General features: G+C 37.7%; 1 protein-coding gene across 1 annotated transcript in view; it reads right to left on the bottom strand.

Moving 5' to 3' along the window:
- Positions 1 to 4,388: 4,388 nt before the first annotated feature.
- Positions 4,389 to 19,884, bottom strand: part of LOC308037788 (myosin-IIIa-like) — a gene marked incomplete at both ends in the record, with an annotated part of 40,890 nt that continues 25,394 nt past the window's right edge. The window contains 2 exons of the mRNA XM_080339800.1: positions 4,389 to 4,538; positions 5,813 to 5,889. Of these exons, the coding sequence (XP_080195926.1) occupies positions 4,389 to 4,538; positions 5,813 to 5,889 (227 nt within the window). The remainder of the gene's footprint in view (positions 4,539 to 5,812; positions 5,890 to 19,884) is intronic.

Here is a 19,884-nt window from a genome sequence, read left to right as displayed (position 1 = left end):
ACATCACTTGCTCTGTGCAGATTGAAGGTCAGAAGATACATATGATTAGTATTTAAAGACTTTAAAAAGTATGATGACTGAATTCAGAGAACTGTATATAATCTTTTAATCATTCAACAGATGAAAAGGCAAATGCCATTCTGTAGTAACATCCTTTACAGGCTTGGAATTACAATTTCTTCTGAAGTGATGTGCATTACTACAATTTCAGCTACAGAAAATAATATCTGTTTTTCTTGCTTGTACAAAGAAGCACTAGATATTAGGATGGGTATTCTTAGTGTTTCTAGGAGAAGGTTAATCTTTTTTGCATTCCCTGCTATGAAAGACAATATTCCTGCAAATGTAGTCAATAAACATGTTAAAGCTGAGGTGATTATATGTACAGTGACTGTAAAATGTGACTTTTACTTGCAGTCTTTCATGCTACCTTCACTGATCTCAGGTATGAAAAGACTTGGATAAATCAATGCAAATGAGGTTTCAACTAGTATTGGCCTACTTGTTAGTGTTTAAAACTGCTAAACTGAAATATGGACACTACAGACCAAGCTACTAATTTAACCATGACATTTAAATTACACCTTAGTTAAAGACATATTTATTTTGCACATATTCAGATAAAAAATATTATTATTTTCAGAGAGAAAATTCCATCTTCTTTTGGTAACATTTATGTAGAAATTACACTTGATCAACTGTAAAAGCATAGGTAATTTCATCCCATAGTAAAACATTCCATTAAACTCTGTTCATATGAAGAGTGATCAGTCAATAAAACACAGTCTAAACCGGATGGAGAAAGTGCCAAGAGATCAACCCATTCCTGTGCCATTTGACTACTTTGTGCACTTGCAAATCAGCTCACTTTCTTTTTTGCATTATATAGAAAAAATTCATGTAATTTGCCTTATGCAGCATTTAAATGAAAAAATGAAAGGATTTTTTTTTTTAAGCCTATGTTTTATAAATCCTTTTTAAAGTCTGGAGTAGGTTGCTGTTTTAGTGCTCAGCACTGACATCCAATAAGCTTGTTTCAATTCCAGAACCTTTCTAGATGAAGCAAATGTCAAGTCTGCACCATATAGAACATACCAATCCAGTCTGAGGCTTAAATTTAAGCCAACTGCATAGTCTTTTACTGAAATGCCAGAAAAGAGAAACTACTACTCATCCCACAACCGTTTACACAAAGTCCATGAAAACCTGAAATTCATAAGTTATTAGAAGTAAATTTTTCATTATTATCTTCAACAGATTGAGTAAACAGAAAATTCTCAAAGACTTGAAGCAAAGACTGCTGTATATACTGTTACTATAAACATGTGTGAAAGGAAATGTGGCAGATTTTAGTAGTCTTTTTCCATACATACAATAATGCCAAAATATAGACTCGATTTTATGTTCAATTTAAAAAAATGTTATCCTTTACCTTGAAGCACAGGAGAAGTTGTGCCACTAGTACATTAATACTGATCTTCTACTACATTCACATCTGATACGTGACTTCAGTGTACTGAGTGGGGTTTTTAAAAATTGTAAAATAGAGCCACGCCATTTTCAGTTGTTTTAAATAAAAGCCATCAGGTGCTAAGTGATTCAGGCAGAACTGATATTACTAAATACTAGTGGAAGAAAGAAAGTATTTATTGAATAAGACATAAGATTTGAAGTTTGCAAAATGAGGTCTGGTACTACTTCTTTCAGTCAGTAGCATTCAATTCTTACAGGAACCTGACTAGTTACTTGTAGCATACTTGCTTAAACTAAACATTAGCTTGCAAATGTAAGAAAATGCCAAACATTAGTTTTGCCTAACCTTTGTTTTCTGAAACCTGGGATCCTAATCTGCATCTGGAAATCACAGGAGAAAGGGGAGGCACTTCTAAAGATTGTTTCATCCCACGTGTGAATCATGATGCCCCTTTCTTTCCATTGGTTCTATAGGGGACCACAAAGATAAAGCTCTCTATTTTTTGGCCAAATAAAGTTATGAGAGGTGAATCTTAGTCTCTAAGTTCTAGCCATTCTGAAAAAGAGAAAGCATCAAAATTGTCACGACTAGTCTATTTTTTAGCTGGTTTTACCTTGCCTTTTCAGTGACTCCCATTTGTTGATGAACATCAATAAATTCCATGAGTTGCCTTTGTAGTATGTTTTCTCTTCCTTCAATTTGCTTAATAAAATCATGCTGCAAAAGACTAGATACTGTTGGACGCTTCTCATAATCTTTAGTCAAGCACCTGTGCTGGCAGAAAAAGCATATGATCATTGAGGGATCGCTGTTAAGTTTTGAAATGCTTGTCTGTAGTTCAATTATACCTCTATAATAAATAGAGGTATCCTAATCACAACAATTCTGTACTGAAAATTGTAAAGATTTCATGGAATTGATGAAATTTAAGTTACTGCATTTTAAAACTAAATATTCTGTAAATTAAGAAAAACAGAAATATCAAGTGTGTTAAAATGTTGTTATTTCATGTTTTAAATCTGGAGTCTCACTTGGAAGTCAAACTGAGTTTGCAAACTAGGTTTTTAAGGGAAATTATTAGTAACAACAGCTTTCCATAGAGAATGCAAAGATGTTTTACACGTGACATTTACACATGTTCCATATTCAGCTACAGTGGTCCCAGTTGTTACTCACTTGTTAATGAAGTCATTGAATTCAGGTGACCACAGTTCAGGCTGCTGCAGTGTTGGAGGAGGATTCCTGCAAAGGTCAGTGTGATGATAAGTTAATAAGCTACTCACTTGACAAAAACAATGTGTGAAGGCAGGCTGAGTAATGAGTTTTAGAAGACCACTGAAAAAAGATATTGATTTCCACTGGTAAAAGGAGCATGGGTAGATGATACAATGCCTCGCTGGTTCTCCTGCTTTACATAACTAACAAGGAGAAATAGCATGGAGATGATGTGCCAAGCATAGCTAAGAATCACTATAATTTTTTCAATCAAATCAATACATGGAAATTAAACTAACAACCCATTAATCACTATTCACTTGTAATGGCAAGTTGCTCTTTTCAAGCTTGAAAGAATATACTTTCTTAAGAGAAATTTTAAAAATCATTTCTATTTTAAGTTTTCCCCAAGGGACCAAATTAATCAACCTGCTGAACAAAGTGTCAGAACGAGCTAGCTCTTTATTAACTATTTCTCATTCATCAGAAGATAATCAGAACTCAATACAGATCTAGTACAAATAAATACTACTACTTTCTTTTCTGTTGTTAGAGCTGTTTATTGTAAGTGTTAATGTGATTCAAATTGTTTTAACAGTTGTCTTCCATTCAAATACAGGTGCCATTTTCACTGAATACAGTCATGAAGACAAAACGAATGACCTATAGATGGGGAGACTCTTCTGTCTATTTTCAATCAACCATCACAACTGTTCTTCTTTAACTGCTGCTTAATGTTTACTCTATCACTTTCAGGTTTTGCTAACGGAATAAAAGGGTATTGATCTTACATTTGCTCTGGGGCAGAAAGGTGCCCAGTATTTGTGGGGTTATAAGCCAGATGTTTTTTGAAGGCCTAGTTGAAATTACTGACCACGATGTTTCGTAAATGCTTTTCCCACAGCAAGTAAAGGTGAGAAGAGCATTCATGCTCTGCTTCAGTGCCAAGTCAGTCAAGACTTCTTAAGCCTGAAGGTTATTTAAACTTATTTGAGTGACTTGGCCGAAAAGGACTTGAAGCACTCGTGTACTATGTGGTCTCAACTGCTGTGCTACTGCTCCAGCTGTTAGAATGACATCCACAAACCTCTGTGTGATCATCTCCTACAGACTTTGAGACTGATGTTCTTTGAAAACCTGCAAGTTGTGCTTTGGGTACTTTTATCTCCAGCTTCAAAGAAAACACAAAAGAAATTGCTATTTGCACTGCCCAAGGACAGCAACACTGGAACTGCCAGGAATAGCACAAGCTAATGAAAAGTGGCAAACAAAATGTATGTCAGTGGTGGAACAATACTTTGCTTCAAAGGACATGAGACAACTCTTGAGAACAGGTATGGGGCCTGTTCACCACAGTAGCATATTCAGACTCCATATTTCTATCATAAGTCATTCTTTGTAACAGAATATATGGGACTCAGCTAAGGCCTGTGCTCGTATATCTTGGGGAGCCGTCCACTCAGGAGAAGGCCTTATAGCTGTTTCTCAAATGTAGCCACAACTAGCTCTGAACTTCTCAATGTGCACACATGGTTGAAGCAGATCCTGCAGAAAATACAGCTGGACAAAGTATTTCTCACCTCCTCCTAAATAAATAACATGAAGAAACTCCACATACTTATACAGTTTAAGTTTGAAAAACGTAACAGTTAAAGAAAAAGTTCAGTCTAACCCAGCAAGAAATAAACACATCAAGATATTACCTGGGTATTTTGAAGAGTGCCCTCATAGGGTGCAAATCAGCAAGGGGTGGATCTCCATCTCCCAACTCTATTGCAGTAATACCCAGTGACCATGCATCACATCTGGCATCATAGGAGCTATCTAGCTGCTGCTCACAGGCAATCACCTGTTGGAGTAAAAGACTGGGGTGGTCACTGGATAGTCAAATGTCTGAATTTAAGAGTATACCCACAACTAGGGGAATCTCTTACAGGATGGAGATACTGGGTGAAATAAACAAACATGCATACATTTAGCAAGCCAAAGCATCCTGCTGTTGAAAAAAAAGCAATGTTTCAATGAGAAAAAGCAGCTGTCCGTGGACAGTAGGTTCTCTGGCTAGATGTTCCCTGATCTGACAAAGGGTGCCAATCCTTGGCTTTTTCAGCTGCAGGTAGTAAACTGCATCCTATGGTTGAGGGAAGTCACAGGAAACTCAGCTAAATCTCTTTTCTATGGATATTCCTGCAAAATAACTAATGGAGCTACATTGCTCCCTCTATGAATTGAAACAAGCAGGAGAGCAGGAGTTGAATTCTCTATCTCCAGCTGGGTCCTTATTCAGCCAAATCAGCCAGTTTCAAGATCAAGTTAATTTCTCGACAATGTGATAGCCACTGGACTACAGTAAATACTTTCAATTTCATATACATTTCAGCTTACCCACAATGTTGGATTAATCTGGAATTTTTCACCCCATTAGCTACAGGTCTAAAGCAATGTGTATCCCGTTAGCTACATGGCTAGATGAATATGTATAAACAGGGCATGTTTATAAAAATACATGTGTATCAACAGAGTAGTTTCATGTGCTATAAATAGATGTAAATGTGTGTGTTTGCGTGCACACAAATAGTGTAAGCACATAGGCTTATTTATAATGATATATTTGTCCTGCCTCAGCTTAAAATGTATCTTCATATGCTTCAATTTCAGGCTGGAAAAATCTCCAAAGATACATAGTACATCTTATTTATTCATAATGACCTCTTCCATTTCTTGCTGTCAGCTATGGATATATAGTATCACAATCTTTCCAGGTGCAGAAATCAAAACAGAAATGCTATAATGCATCACAGTACCACCTGGGGCTCCTTCCATCCACGGGGAGATACCCATAGTTTCAGAGCTTGGAAGACTGGAGAAAAGCAACGGTAGTGCTCCCTTTAACATTTCAGTAAGCAATTCAACATCTTGCTCCCTGGCTATAAGCTTGTAATTTCAAAAATAAACCCCATTTTAACTTAATCCTTGCAAACACATAAGAAAAAATGTTTTTAAAGGGCATTGCTACTTCATTTGGTGAAAGATCCAGTGGTCAGGAAGACAGACAAAGAGCAGAAATGCAGAATGCGGCAGCTTGAATACCACTGCCAAAATGTTTTGAAAGATGAATCTAACCTCTGGAGCCATCCAGAACGGGGTGCCCACGGAGGTGTTCCGACGGAGGCGAGTGCTGGTCAGCTGAGCAGACACACCTGGAAGAACGAAGGGAAGCTATAATCAGAGCAACTGTTATTTCCATCCAAGACAGCCCTTCAGAATGGTGCCATCCCTGTCTTGTCATGCCAAGACTTCCTTTGCTGCAGGTCAGTCTCAGATACATCTTTCCAGTTCTTTGGAAAGAGCCGCCCAGTCCTGAAAGGTACTCGGCACTTCAGCTGAGGTTCTCCACATCCTTTGTTTCCAGTGTCTTCAGCAGGACCAGAATTTAGTCCCAAAGGAGCATTTCATTAGTAATCCAATTCCATATATTTTGACTGGCTAATTACAGTTTTTCTATAGTCTCTTTCAGAAGAGTGGTAAAGTACTTTAGGAAAAAAATAACCAAAAACCAAAAAACACCATCACCACCAAACCTACTGTACTTTCCATGGATTCTTTTTTCTTTTACTGCTCAGTACTGACACTAGACCTCTGTTTCATTATTTCTATATTTCAGGTTGAACACTATAAAAGATATTTATCTCTTAGCTGCCCTGCCATAAAAAAGAAGCAACGAAACAGTGAAACCTCAAAAATCTTACAAAAACAGAAGTCTCTCCATGCTCAAAGCACATTCTCAAAGCAACATCAAATGCCTGCAAATCAGCTTTGTAACATGAGCTGTAGTTTAAGGAATTAACTATTTCAGGCCAAGAGCTGGAAAGTGAACTCTGAAGTCTAAAGATCCCTTGTAGTTTTAAATTAAAAGACACTGAAATACTAGGAATTTTAGTGGGCCACAGCACACTTTCTGACCAGCCTGCCACTAACCTCCTGCCTTGCAAAACAAGGGTGTATTGGTTGGTGTAGTTGGTGTATTGGTATAGAGTATCTCTAGTGTGTGCACAGAGGAGAGCACAAACATGGAGAACAACAGCCCTTCAGCTAGCATATCCTGAATTATAATGGATTTATGAGTCACAGCCAACTGTGAGGTTCACCAGCAGCATGTTCTGAAGTGCTTGGTATCATGGATGGCAAGAACGGTGCTGTGTTCTACTCTTGTTCCAAACCCAGTCTGATTGACATTGAGGCTCATTTATTTTGTCTTCATACATATGTCTGCTTTCTATTTAAAAAAGAAAAACGCCTCAGTTTCACTCTGTGAGTGCCATTTCATTATTCTGATATAGAAGAAGCTCCAGTGAACACCACTGGCCAGTTTCAACTCTGTACTGTCTGGTTTGAACACACTTGACCTTATCTTCCTGAAAAGCCTGCAGATGGTTCATAATAGCAGCAATTCACATTAACTGCCCAGTGGAAATACTAACTAAACCTCTCTCTAGAGAGAATTTGATTAGTTTGGGTATTTTTCAGTGGAGGTCAAGAAACCACAGAAGGCTCAACCTATTTTAATTTTTACTCTAAATCTATATGTTCAGCTCTGATCCACAAAATATCTGCATTTATCCATCACAGAAATGTATATAACAGCTGAAAATAAGGCAGCAAGAAAGATCCCGCCTGTTCCTTTGAGACAAACACAACCATTGCTTTTGTGGCTTCCACCCTCTAGTCTCCTGCAGGCTGGAGGAGGTTGAATATTTTCCTCTCTCCATGCCTGTGGAAAGTCCAACACACGGTGTTTGCACCATGGGAAGCAGGACAATGGGAGTCTTAGCACAAAGTCCACCAATCCTGCTTGGGCCCAGCTAAGCAGGGGCTTTGTTTCTGCTACTCAAGGAGTTGTATGAAGTCCAGCTTCCGGATCATGGAGCCTGTGGCCGTTCTAAGCCCTCAGCAAAACACGTCATTCAGAGAGCAAGGAGTCAGCACACATCACCATGGGTCTGTCACCAGTGCAGCGATGCACATGGACAACACTACGTGATCCTCAGTTGTGGAGGGAGAGGAGGCTACTCTGGGCCGTCCCTTTCTACGTATTGAGGGAGTCCCCTGTGCTAAGCTCCTCTTTGCAGTCTTGGATGAGGAAACTGGATTCAGTTCTGAAGGCAAAGAAAGGCACTAACTAAATGTTTATCATTCCAGTGTCAGATTTTATAAATAATCATAACTATCTGTAGAGATACAGAACAAAATATAAAAGGAATATTAATGTGCACAATCTTCTCTATGCACTATTGGTTTTTTTTCCTCTTTGAACTGTAATTATTAAATAAATTAAAGGAATTTTTCCTCCTCCTGCTTTTTTGCTTTCGTAAAGAGCTGATTTAATTTGAATTGTTCACTACTACCTTCTTTAGGCTTCTGGCATTTTTGTTTAATTTTTGCTTGTTTGTTTGGGTTTGTTTATCCCTTTGCTCTTAGCAGTAAAGTGGCATTCCAGATTATGGAATGTAGATCTTATGACAAATGATATTTCCTTGGGCTTTTTCTGTGTATAGAGGAAAGATGATGTAATTCCACACTTAGTAACATTTCTTCCAGCATTTCAGTAACCAGCCAAGCATGTAGCAGCCAGCTTTTTTAAACTTGTATAGTTTCTGACAAAAACATCTTGCTCCTCCCCCTTCCACTTTACTATTGCTTATTGCAAAATAAGTCAAATATTGTCCTAAGAAAATCTAAATATACATGACAAAATGGTGTTTTATTACATGTAAATTGTAAATTTTATGAAAGTGAAGAGGTTAATAAATAAGTGCATTAATAGTATCAATGCACACTATACCCAAAATAAAATATTGTACTTACAGCTGGAAAAAGCATTTTGATTGTTTGTTTGTTTTCTTTTTTCAGGCATTAGTTTGCTAATAAAAACTGGAAATCAGCAGGGTTACACCATGAGTATTATTCTAGCTTTTCATTGCAAAAACTGGCATACTGGAAAAACATTGAAAGTAAAGCCATCTACTCATGACCTTAGCACTCAATAAAATAAAAACAGTGCAGAAATGACCTCTCTATTATTAGGAAAGATTTGTCTCACAGTAGCTCACAACCTGAGTAGACACTGTTCTGATCTAAACTGGTAGGCTGTACAACACTGTTTTATGATTATGTCCTGTGACAGAAGTATGCACATTTTACTGGTTGCTGCTAATGGGGCAATGGCAAGCCCTACCAAATTCTACTAAATCCACCTCTGGTGTGCAGCAGTGAGGCTGCATTCCCAACTCTGAGTTCATACATAAGAACACAGACTCTACCCCAAAGGGTTTACACTGGCTATCACACTGCCTCTGGCTACCTCTTCCATAACCCTTCTGCATTTGTGCCTTTAGTGTCCACTTCCCTACCAAAGCATCCTCTTTGTCATCTCCTTTGGATTAAGAACCTCCAACTCAATCATTCCACAAGGTGGTCTCTGGACCAAAATCTGCTCACACTGTTACCCTTGCAGATCTAAACAGGCTAAAACGCTTCAAATTATTTCACAACATTTCACAACATCTCTGTCCCATGGTATGAAGGCAGTCCCTCATAGATGAACTCAATTCTAACATTTTTCTAGACCTGGCAATGGGTCCTAACAGTTCAGGGTTTTCCTTTAGCAATCTATGCTTCACTTTGAGAAGAAGCCACCGTCCTTGTCAAGATGCAGACAGGGAAGTAGCTACTGCCCATGCAACAATGGTGGGAGTTATAACTCCTCTGTAATCGCTGTTATCTTTCACACCATCTCATTTCTGTGTTTCCTTCTTTCAGGTTGTATTTGCGTAATGGTACACATCCAGACAGGATCATTTCAGACTGATCAGCTGCAATGCATACAAAATACTAAAAAAATAATACATACAATTCCTCCATACTTCCTTAATGACAAAAGACAACAGGGAAAGAACAAGATTTAAACAACGTAACTCTGATAGTCCAAAGGGCAAATGTCACAACAGACCAGGCATGTAACCACATGCTATGTATTGCAGGTATGGTGGCATCTGCATTGGGACTGTCCAGGGAAATCAGAGTGCTTCTCCCAGGTTTAATTGCTTAGCATGGATAGAAAGCATAAAAATATTTAAAAGAAAATGTCACTAGCAGGCTATAAGGTCACAAGTGGTTGGTTTGACAACTTTAGAAGAGATGTTTCAGAACCTTTTTCAAACCATGTCAATACTCAGAATTCCTTATAGACTATTAACTGACTCAAACACAAACCTTCAAATGAAAAGAACACGGAAGCAACATTGTTTCCTTGGGTGAGCTGTTGACAGAAAAGCATGCTTGAGAACTTCTGCTCAGTAGTAAGTGCTCAAATTAGATCTAGAACTAAAATTTGGTTCTGACCCATAAGATGGAAATAAACAAATAGGGAACAAAGTTGAAATGAGGAGTCCAAAAATACAACTATTTGACAGCCTTTTGTATTGAAAGGTGTTACGTTATGTTATGATGAAGCATGACTTCCTTCTCATAAATCTATGCTGCCTACTCCCAACTACCTTACTGTCCTTCATGTGTTTGGAAATGATTTCCAGGATTATTTGCTCCGTCACCTTCCCAGGGATCAAAGTGGGACTGACCTACCTGTAGTTCCCTCAATCCTCCTTCTTGCTGTTCTTAAAGACGGGAGTGACAGTAGCTTTCTTCCAGTTTTCAGGAACCTCCCCCAATCTCCAAGACCTTTCAAAGATTACCAACAGTGGCATTGCAATGACATTGGCCAACTCCCTCACCACTCTTGGGTGCACCCCATCAGGTCCCATGGACTTGTATATGTCCAATTCATTTAAATTAATTCATTAAACCTGATCCTCCTCTACGAGGGTAAGTTTTCCTCACGCCAGACTTTCCCACTGGTCTTACAAGTAAAGATGGTGGCAAAAATGACATTGAGTGCTTTGGCCTCTTCCATGTCCTTTCTTACCACATTTGCTGTCTTTATGTATTATTATAATGCACATAGTGTTTTAATGATGAAAACTATTTTCCCAAACACTTATGAAAACACACATTGCAAATGCAAATCTTTCACTGATGAAATAGGGCCCTCTACAACTGAAATAGCCCTCTAGAACTCCAGAAAGATCAAAAGCTTAGTATCCAAGAAGACCAGGTATAGGAACAGCCTGGGAGATGAAAAATCATGGTGCTTACTAGAAAACCAAGAAGCATGGAGTGAAAGGGGGATAAGAAAGTGTATCTGCACTGTAAAATGTAGAGTAATAGAAATGGAAACTAAAAGAATCAAGGTCCAGTGGCTTTCACAGTAAACTCACCGTAAGGATTAAAGACAAAGAAAAGGCATTTTTAGGCATATAAGGAACAAAATGAAAATCCTAACCAGGATACAGAATCATGACAAGGTAACTACTGATAATAAAATGGCAAACACTGACCTAAAAAGAAAAGCAGAATGTTCACTACGTCTATGAGATATATAATCTCTTTGAAACAAAAAGTTTGCATACAGATTCTTTAAGAAATCAGAGAACTTTTGTATTACAGGTGACTGGGCAAGGAGGTTTGGCAGCGTACTCGAGCTTCCCTTAGTCTGTAATTCTGGCTGCACCCTTTCTCCATGGCACTCAGCATAGCAGGCGACCATGGGCTTCCCTCCACATGCCCCCGACAGTTCAGTGCAGCATGAGGCCAATAATTTAATCAAATCTCATGCTCCAGGGCTTCAGCTGGTCTCCTGAAAGGGATTCACATGAACGCTTGTTTTCCTGATGCACAATTGGCCAGATGTATTTAGGTAGGAGAGCAAGTCTTCTCTGGAGCCTCAGGGATTTGTGCAGCTAGACACAATCTGGTGCAGTATGCTGGTGAGAAAAGTCCCTCCTTCCTAGATACTGCCTTCCTCACATAGATTTCAAACTGGCTGCTACTTTTGAGATGCAAAAAGGATTTTTTTTTTCCCCTATATGACTGGGAAAACCCTGGAGATTTTTCTCCTTGTTATATGACATGGTTTTCCTGTTAAAATTATCTGGGTTACTGTCAACATTTCTACTGATGGGATAGAATATTTAAAATATGTAAGGACCAGAATACTTCAGTACAAATAAGTCATTGGGTTCAACTTCCACTTGAAAGTGAATGGGGTTTAGTATACACAGGTGAAACCAGAGGGTTTCTAAAAACCTCAAAAAATGTCAATTTTGTGACCCAAGAAAAAACCAAGAGGAAGTCTTTGCTGGCCATAAAGGGCTATTTTCTCGCTTCTTGTGTCTCTGGCATGCAGCACAAGCTTTTTGTGTCAAGCTTCTTTAATGTTTAAGCCATCAGTGACATCTTTATGTGAATTAGTAGAAGAAAATATTTGAAAGACCAAGTGAACAGCTTATCCTGGATACAGCATTTGGCCACATGATTTCTTTTTGTTGTTACTGGACAGCACAAAGGTTTTCATTCACACATGGCCCATAAAATAAGTTTTTAAGGACTAAGCCTTCAACAAAGAATTAAACATTGAACAATGAAAGTGCTCCAAAGCTCAAGTCAATGCAATCCATCTTATCCTTGCTAACCCTAGTTTGAAAAATTTGGAGTCATTACTTTGATTGGGTTCAAAGCAGTTTGACAAGCTGTTCATGAAGAAAGCTTTCTTCAAAGTCTTTTACTTTGATTGGCTTCTGCCATAGTCCCCTAGTAAATACTTTTTAGAAGCAACATGTGAATGTCATGCTATATGGTATGCAGAAATGACAACACAATAATAGTCTGGCTTTGATCTGAATCAGTGAAGCAGACAGCTTTATTATGGATGTATGCTAGAATGACTAAGGCAAATACAAGTCTTGCTATGATTCATTGCTTAAAGTAAGCTAAGGGCAGAAAGAAAATTTTATTTTTGTATACTTTCAAATTAAATTATTTTAATTAATTGCTTCATTTTTGTAGAATGATTCAGACAGCATTTATAGCTAATGCAGGTCAAGAAGAAAGAGATGCAATAGGATACTCTGACTACTCTAGAATAAGTGATCTACAGAAGTCTGGAAAACTACCCAAGGTCATGCTGAGCTCCTCTTCAATGTCACCAGGACATGCAAGGCTGGAAGCCATGATTTATACTAAAAGGGACAGAGACTGAAATGTCCTTCCCCTAAATACCCCAATACTCAAACTTGGATCACTCACAATTCACTTCTCAACCTATTCCCTGAGCACAAGGTGGCTCTAGACTCCCAGTCCACTGCAGCCCAACCTGTCCTGCAGCCCAGTGCTGTGAACCTTCTCTCCCTCTGCTGTGCTCCGTGACACACGAGGTTTGCTAAGCTGAGCTGTGATCAGCCAGCAAACTGCATCTATCAAGCCTCTTTGTGGTAGAGAGAGGTTAAAGCACTGTGTTACAGCAAGGGAACACCAGAGCTGCTCAGGTGTCACAATGAAAGGATGACGCTTAATGCTGTGGTTCCCTCCTCAGTCTCCGACCCAAGATTTCATATGCTTTCCCCACAAGACCAGCAGAAAGCTCCCCCATGCATCAGAAAACCAGGCAAGGTGAGCAAGAAAGCAGATGGAACGATTAAGATGGAGTCTTACCATGGTCTTATGAATTACTTTGAGGTTGTACCTATTCATTTGGACATGCAGTACAGTGTAACTGATTTTACTGCTCTTGCTTTGTCATTATAGCAGCTGCTGGCTCATCCACACTTCAAACACTCAACCTGTTCAGTGTAGTCACAGAATTTTAAATATTTTGTCCTGTATTTCTGTATCAGAATAGGTATCAATATCATGCAATATAACATAAAAAATCCCACATATGCATTCTAACTCAGCTTAAGCTATTGGTTCTTACACTAGTAGCTGTAAAGCACTGTCTAACATTCCATAATTTGTAAGGAAGAAGTAGCACACCACTACTGAGTCACAACAGAGAATGCTGGCAGAATTACTACACACTCTTTCTATGGAAAAAAAACCCAAAACAGTAAGTTTATTTTATGAACTCAACTGAATTATGAAAGGAACTTAGTATTTGCATTTAGTATTGCCTAAATGAAGTTATGTATGCATTTTAAAGGAAAAATAGAGTTAATAGAAAAATACAGTACAAAAAGAGAGTGTCTTCCAATTGGCTTGTTTCACCAAATTGCAATTTTGAATAATCAGACCATCTAGAAACATCAGCTTTAACTTTTCCTTGGCTTTTAACTTTGGATGACTTCAAATAGCCTTAAAAGAAAAATGATAATTCTCTCCATAACATAATATTAACGCTATTACATTCCAAACACAAAAACTGACTTATGTCAACCTGCAGTTTCCAAACTACATGGAATAAATAGTTCAAGTACTAAACAAAGCAATGTCAGTTTTCAGTATGTCTAAATAAGGTGATACAGTATTCCCTCCTCCAATCCATTTTTTTCCCCAATGAGTCACACTTAGCTTAAATCTCTAAATGAGTCAGGCTACTGTACATCCATGATAAAACCATGCTGGCTACATGCAAAGTACAGTATCTGAAACTGCATTTGGAATGCCAAGACAATATTCACACACAACTTCTAGGTGTAACACTTCTAACATTTGAAACAAAAGCAGGAAAATGCAAACTAAGTATGTCTGAACTACAAAAATCACCTGATCTTCACTATATATTCCAATAATGTTACAGTACATGTTAAACTATGCAATCTCTTTATCCACAGTACTCAAGGAACCCTTAAAGTCATTATTCTTTGAACTGCATGCAGAGCAGCTGGTAATTTTCCACCATCTGCCAGCACCAGTGAGATTGCCATTACTTTCTTCCCATATCTTCTACTGGAACCTGCTTTACCTATAAAAAAACCTTAGGTGTTTCCTATGTATTGCTTATCCAGAGACTCTAATGATGAAGAGTTTCAGATACCACTAATTAGATGCCTAAGAAGAAACTGAAAATGGACAGTGCCAATCCTTTTCAATATCCCTTCCCCACAGAGACAGTATTAGGCAAACTGAGGGGAATCAAGGTGCCTCTTGTAATTCGAAATAGGCTTGAATTCTGAAGATTTCTAAAGATTTAATGAATCTTCCAATATTTTATTTTCATTATAGGAAGGTGAATATTTCTAATATCCATCTAGAGGTCTGATTTTTTTTTTTTCAATGACCTTTCCTGGTAATAGCATCAACAGTCTAATTACATGTGATATGAAAGTATGGTTTCATTTGATGCATAGAAGGGCATGGCCTTCAGCAAGGAACAGTGCTACTGGAAAACTATGTATTTGCCTAAGTGGTGGAGTACGATTTATATTTACATTTTTTCTGGGGATTTCCAAGGTGACAGCTGCTCTTCCTGAGATAGTTCCAGTCTGTGACAGTAGGCTTCAGCAGCCACGGAGAAGTATGAGCTACCTCGGCTCTTGTTCAAGACTAGCAGCCTACAAGGTCAACCCTCAAAACCAGCTGAAGAGGAATTTTCCATCAGCACTACACTCTCCTCTTTTTAGCTAAAGGAACCACTTGCCATATGACTGTAGGTGTTTCAAAACTTTTAGTGGAAAAATGGTTCTTTCCTCCATGACTCTCCCACAGCAGCAATCTGTCTAGTTTGCTGATAGGGAGCTGTGTCCTCTAGGGTTCTCTTCTTTCAGTAACATAGAAGCATCAAAAGCTCTGGCTTTCAAGTTTCCAGACTCACTGCAATGGCAAGGGATTTTGGAAACACATTAAATATTTCAAAATGAAATGTCACTTGGACTTTTTCAGACCAAAGTTAAAATAATAACAGCAATAATACAGCTCAATTTATTTTCTCCCATTTTGGAACAGTACATTATTTGACACCTTGGAATTTCCAAAACAGAATTGTGTTTTAGACTAACATTATTTAATACATGGAAGGCCCTGTGAAGCATCCTGATTTCAATAAAAGAAATTTAATTGAGAGGGAATATTCAAAGAAGCAAATATTTGTCAGCATAAGCAGATGCTATACACTCAGCTCCCTATGAAATTGGTTACACATTGTAAGATGCAGAGGAATATATGAATTTTGATTAGAGATGAGGTGTTCTATGTGTGCAAGTGACTTCAGGCCAATTTTTTAATTGATGAAACAAGGTCAGACACTGAAAGATATTTAGGCAGTAAAAGCTGCAGATGACATTGTCACAAGACTTTCAAAAGGTATCTAGCATCAGATTAATTTGGATTTATGTTACAGAAGTTTTTAATATTTTATTAGGTGTTTTTCTGCACCTTTAGTGGCTAAAATTTCTTTCAAAATCTGTCTATTTAACATCAATCTACTACATAGAACCAGAAGTCTGAGAAACAGATGTAAAAGATTTCCTTCCCAGAACACTAAGAAGCAACTGTGAATTTAATTAACAACATTTATAAAAAAGGAATTTTATTCACACCTTGCTTGCCTCCAGCTCTTTTTATACAATCTATTATATGGCAGCCACCCTTTAAAGTGCTGCAGGGCATGTAATGTAAATGTACATTTTTCTATCAAATCTCTATCCTATACTGAAATCATAGCAGTTACACTTGAATGGAGTGTAGCTATTGCTGTGGCAGAGGATGCTCCTTGCTTGGAGCATAATTGCTGTGATTCTCAGGTGTAACATCCCTCCCCAAACTTTTTCCACCAGAAAAGCTTAACAGCTAATTCCCATGAATGTTCAGGTAGCAAAACTACCTTCAGCCAACCTTCTTCTTTTACAAGGAAAATACGGATTTTATAATGCCTCTAGAAGTTTAATGAGTTCAGGGATTGGATCTGTGATCACGGGATGTGCTTAGAGTAGATCCACTTGGCTGCTACTGATTATCTGTAGTAAAAAAAAAAAATAATTACTTTATTCATGTCTGCTGATCTAAATCAACATACTGGATGGATGTGAGGAGAGAAGATGCTTCTTGTGGCTTGGGCAGACTAAAGTAAAACTTATATCTGACAGATCCCTGATAAGCAATTGAGCTCCAGAGGCATCGGTTAGAGATACTATAAACTCATTTACTTAATTTGATCATTAATCTGTCAACTGGGACTGGGTATTTCTTAGATATGAGAATATTACTGGAGTGATTAAGAATATTACAGCAGAACTGTAAGGGAAAGTAAAAATTATCTCTTCAAAGCAATCTAGGTGAGGCACTGCTATGGTATTCTTTCAAAGTCTTTATCATCTCTTAAACTATCGACACCTCCACAAAAGGTAAACAGTTCAGACTGTTAGCCCGGGTTCTGGGCGAGCTTTTCCACAGATCTTCTGTGTCACCTCAAGCAACTCAGTCTCTCAAAGTTTCAGATTCCCAGCTCTTAACTGAGAATTATAATGATATGCTTCCTCATAAGAGTGTTGCGAAGGTCATCCATTACAGGCTGTGCAATGTTCAGAAACGGTGGTCAGAGCATACATAAATGCCTATGACACAACAACCATAAGGCAATGTGTATAAATTCTATCACAAAATGAAGCTTCTGTAAAAGTCAGTATTGCTGTGCAAGAAAGGACTCAAGTGAGTGGTACACGATATGTCGGGTTCAGAATACAAAAAGAAGAAAGGAAAGAAAAGGCATCCTCAAAGGTGATTTAATTCACTGAAAGTTAACTGTTTTTTTCACTTATGACTATTAAAAAAGTTCCTAACTGTAGTTTTTTAACAAAATAAAAGAAAAAAAAAAAAGAAAAAGACACAAATTCAAGTTATACGAGCACACACCACATATAGACTTAGAACAGGTCCTTTCCTAGTGTTGTGTTCCGTAAGACACTTCATAGGTCCATCTTTCAGATACAGGTTTTATATACCTGTTTAAATGAAAACCACCATAAAGAATATCAGGGGAGGAAAGCAACGGGTTCTTTGAGAACACCTCATCATCAACCAGCATACAGGAGAATGGTGCAGACAAAATTATCTTGGGAAGGGCTCACTTCTTCTGTCAAGTATGTTTGGTGGCTGAAGGAGTCCTTGAGCACTGTTTCTGCTCCCCTCTCCACAATGGAAAAGCTATGTGCATGCTAGAAATGGCTATATGATTATTCAGGTTGGTTTTGTTTGTTTGTTTGGCCCAATGTAACAATCGGTTCAACCTAAAACAAAAAATTTGCTTCCACTGGGTATTTACTGGAAGATAAGAGATTGTGCCTGTGTGCCTATCTCATTCTGTAGCTTAGAGATTCACAGGCTTATACAGTAAAAAGATGGTTATGCGTTTCAGTCCCCAATGCAATAAATGTTTATGTACAACGGTCTGTAGCAGTGTCAACATGAGAGATTTTCATAAATTCACATTCCTGGCTAAAAAATACTCTTGGAATCTGATTAATGTGGGTTTAAATCCTCTTAAGTAGAAGACACAAATCTCCCAAATCCCAGCTTAATACCTTAAACATCAGCCTGAAGGGTGAATGGTAAGTCTTCCATGATGATCTTGTGAAGACTGTATACATTTTTCCAATTTGATACTTCTCATTATTGGCTTTGCTTTGTTTTGTTTGTTGTTGTTTTTTGGTGTTGTTTTTTTTTGGGGGGGGGGGTGAGGGGGATATACTTTTTTTTTAAAAAAAAAAAAGGAAGAAAAAATGTCTTTATTTCTAAATTAGGCTGTAGTTCCTATATTTATTTGAGAGGAAGGACTCCAGATATCATTACACATCCTCTTCAACCCACATGAAAGTGTGCACTATGTGTTTGTTTCTTACTCACGTTCTCATCTGTGCTTTGGCATCACAATTTTTCCCACAAGATTTCAAGATTATTTTTCAATTACAGCCTTAGCAGTAGATTGCAGTGACTGGGGAATAAAGAATTCAGGTCCTCATCCCTACAGCTTGTATGTTTTGACATCTGCATAAGTGAATTAATTTTCAGAAGCATCGATTCTCCACAGCTCTAATTGCCTTCAGCACCTTAAAAAAATTAGTATCCACAACACATTAAAAATCTGCAGGCAAAAATATTGATTTTGCCTCACATTATATTTCCAGACTACCAGAATATACTAGTAAGTGTACGGCAGATAATTTAGGAAGTTGGAAGGTTTTTCAGTAGAAGATTTTATCTCGGAATAAAATAATGAGCATAAATACATGATTTTTCAGAAGAATTAGTAGCCCTAATAGTTGTGGGGAGTTTGTGTGTGTAGTAATGAAAGTTGTATTAATACAATCTACTGGCATGAAGACAGTACTCTACTAATGGGAGTTGAAATCCCATTATTAGTTTAAACAATTGCTATGTATCAATTGAATAAATCTCATTAACAAAATAGGAGGGAAAAGGAAGAATGAAGATTTTCCATCTGCTGAATGGAATAATGGTATTTACAACTGGCTGTTATGCTGTGAAGTAGTGACCAATAAACTGAACTTAAACAATAGAAGATGGTGCGCTACCAGAGAATAATAGTTCATAATAACAAGCATTGCAAACTTTAATACCCCCCTTATATAAAACAACAGTCAATACACTTCTAAGGCAAATCACTGTGGTATGGCTGGTAAATAACAGGTTGCATCTACTTACCTGTGTCTGTGCTCTTGCCTTCTGGTGGTTAAACCAGATGACAGCATTCAAGAATTACTTAAGGCCTAACAGACCTTTTTACATTTAATACCAAGTCTTAGGTTTATACTTGCCAAAAAAAACCCGTTATTCTTCCCAGACTTTGGTAAGTTGGGATTAACTAAATAATATCTCCCCCTTTTCTGCCTTCAGGTAGTATCTCTTGGTTTATTTCAATCAAGCTAATGAAGAACATGTGATTGAGGTGGAGCTCTCCCATTCCTCACAATATCTAGTAAGTTTTGGGTCCTCTCAGACACAACATGTAACTTTAGCCAATAGCTCTGAAGTTCACTGAACCAGAGCACGGTCCTGGAAGACCTAAACACCAACATATTTTGAACCCTATTAATTTGCTTTGCCACTTCACTTACTGTGTCTGCCCCAAAGCATTTGGCATGCACTTACACTGTACTATAACTTCTACCTGTTAGCAATGCTATCTAAACAGCATTAGCAAAATGTCTGGAAAACCCAAACTTGTAAAAACACCGAATCTGTGAATATTTTATCTCTATCAAGTAACTTTGGTTATTCAAATCATTTTTAACAAAGAACTCAAAACTTTAATAAAAAGTTAATATAATTAATCTTTTCTGATTTGTTTC

The sequence above is a fragment of the Nesoenas mayeri genome (assembly GCF_963082525.1).
Source record: "Nesoenas mayeri genome assembly, chromosome: 2".
NCBI classification, from domain to species: domain Eukaryota; kingdom Metazoa; phylum Chordata; class Aves; order Columbiformes; family Columbidae; genus Nesoenas; species Nesoenas mayeri.
This window is presented reverse-complemented; position numbering and strand designations above follow the sequence as displayed.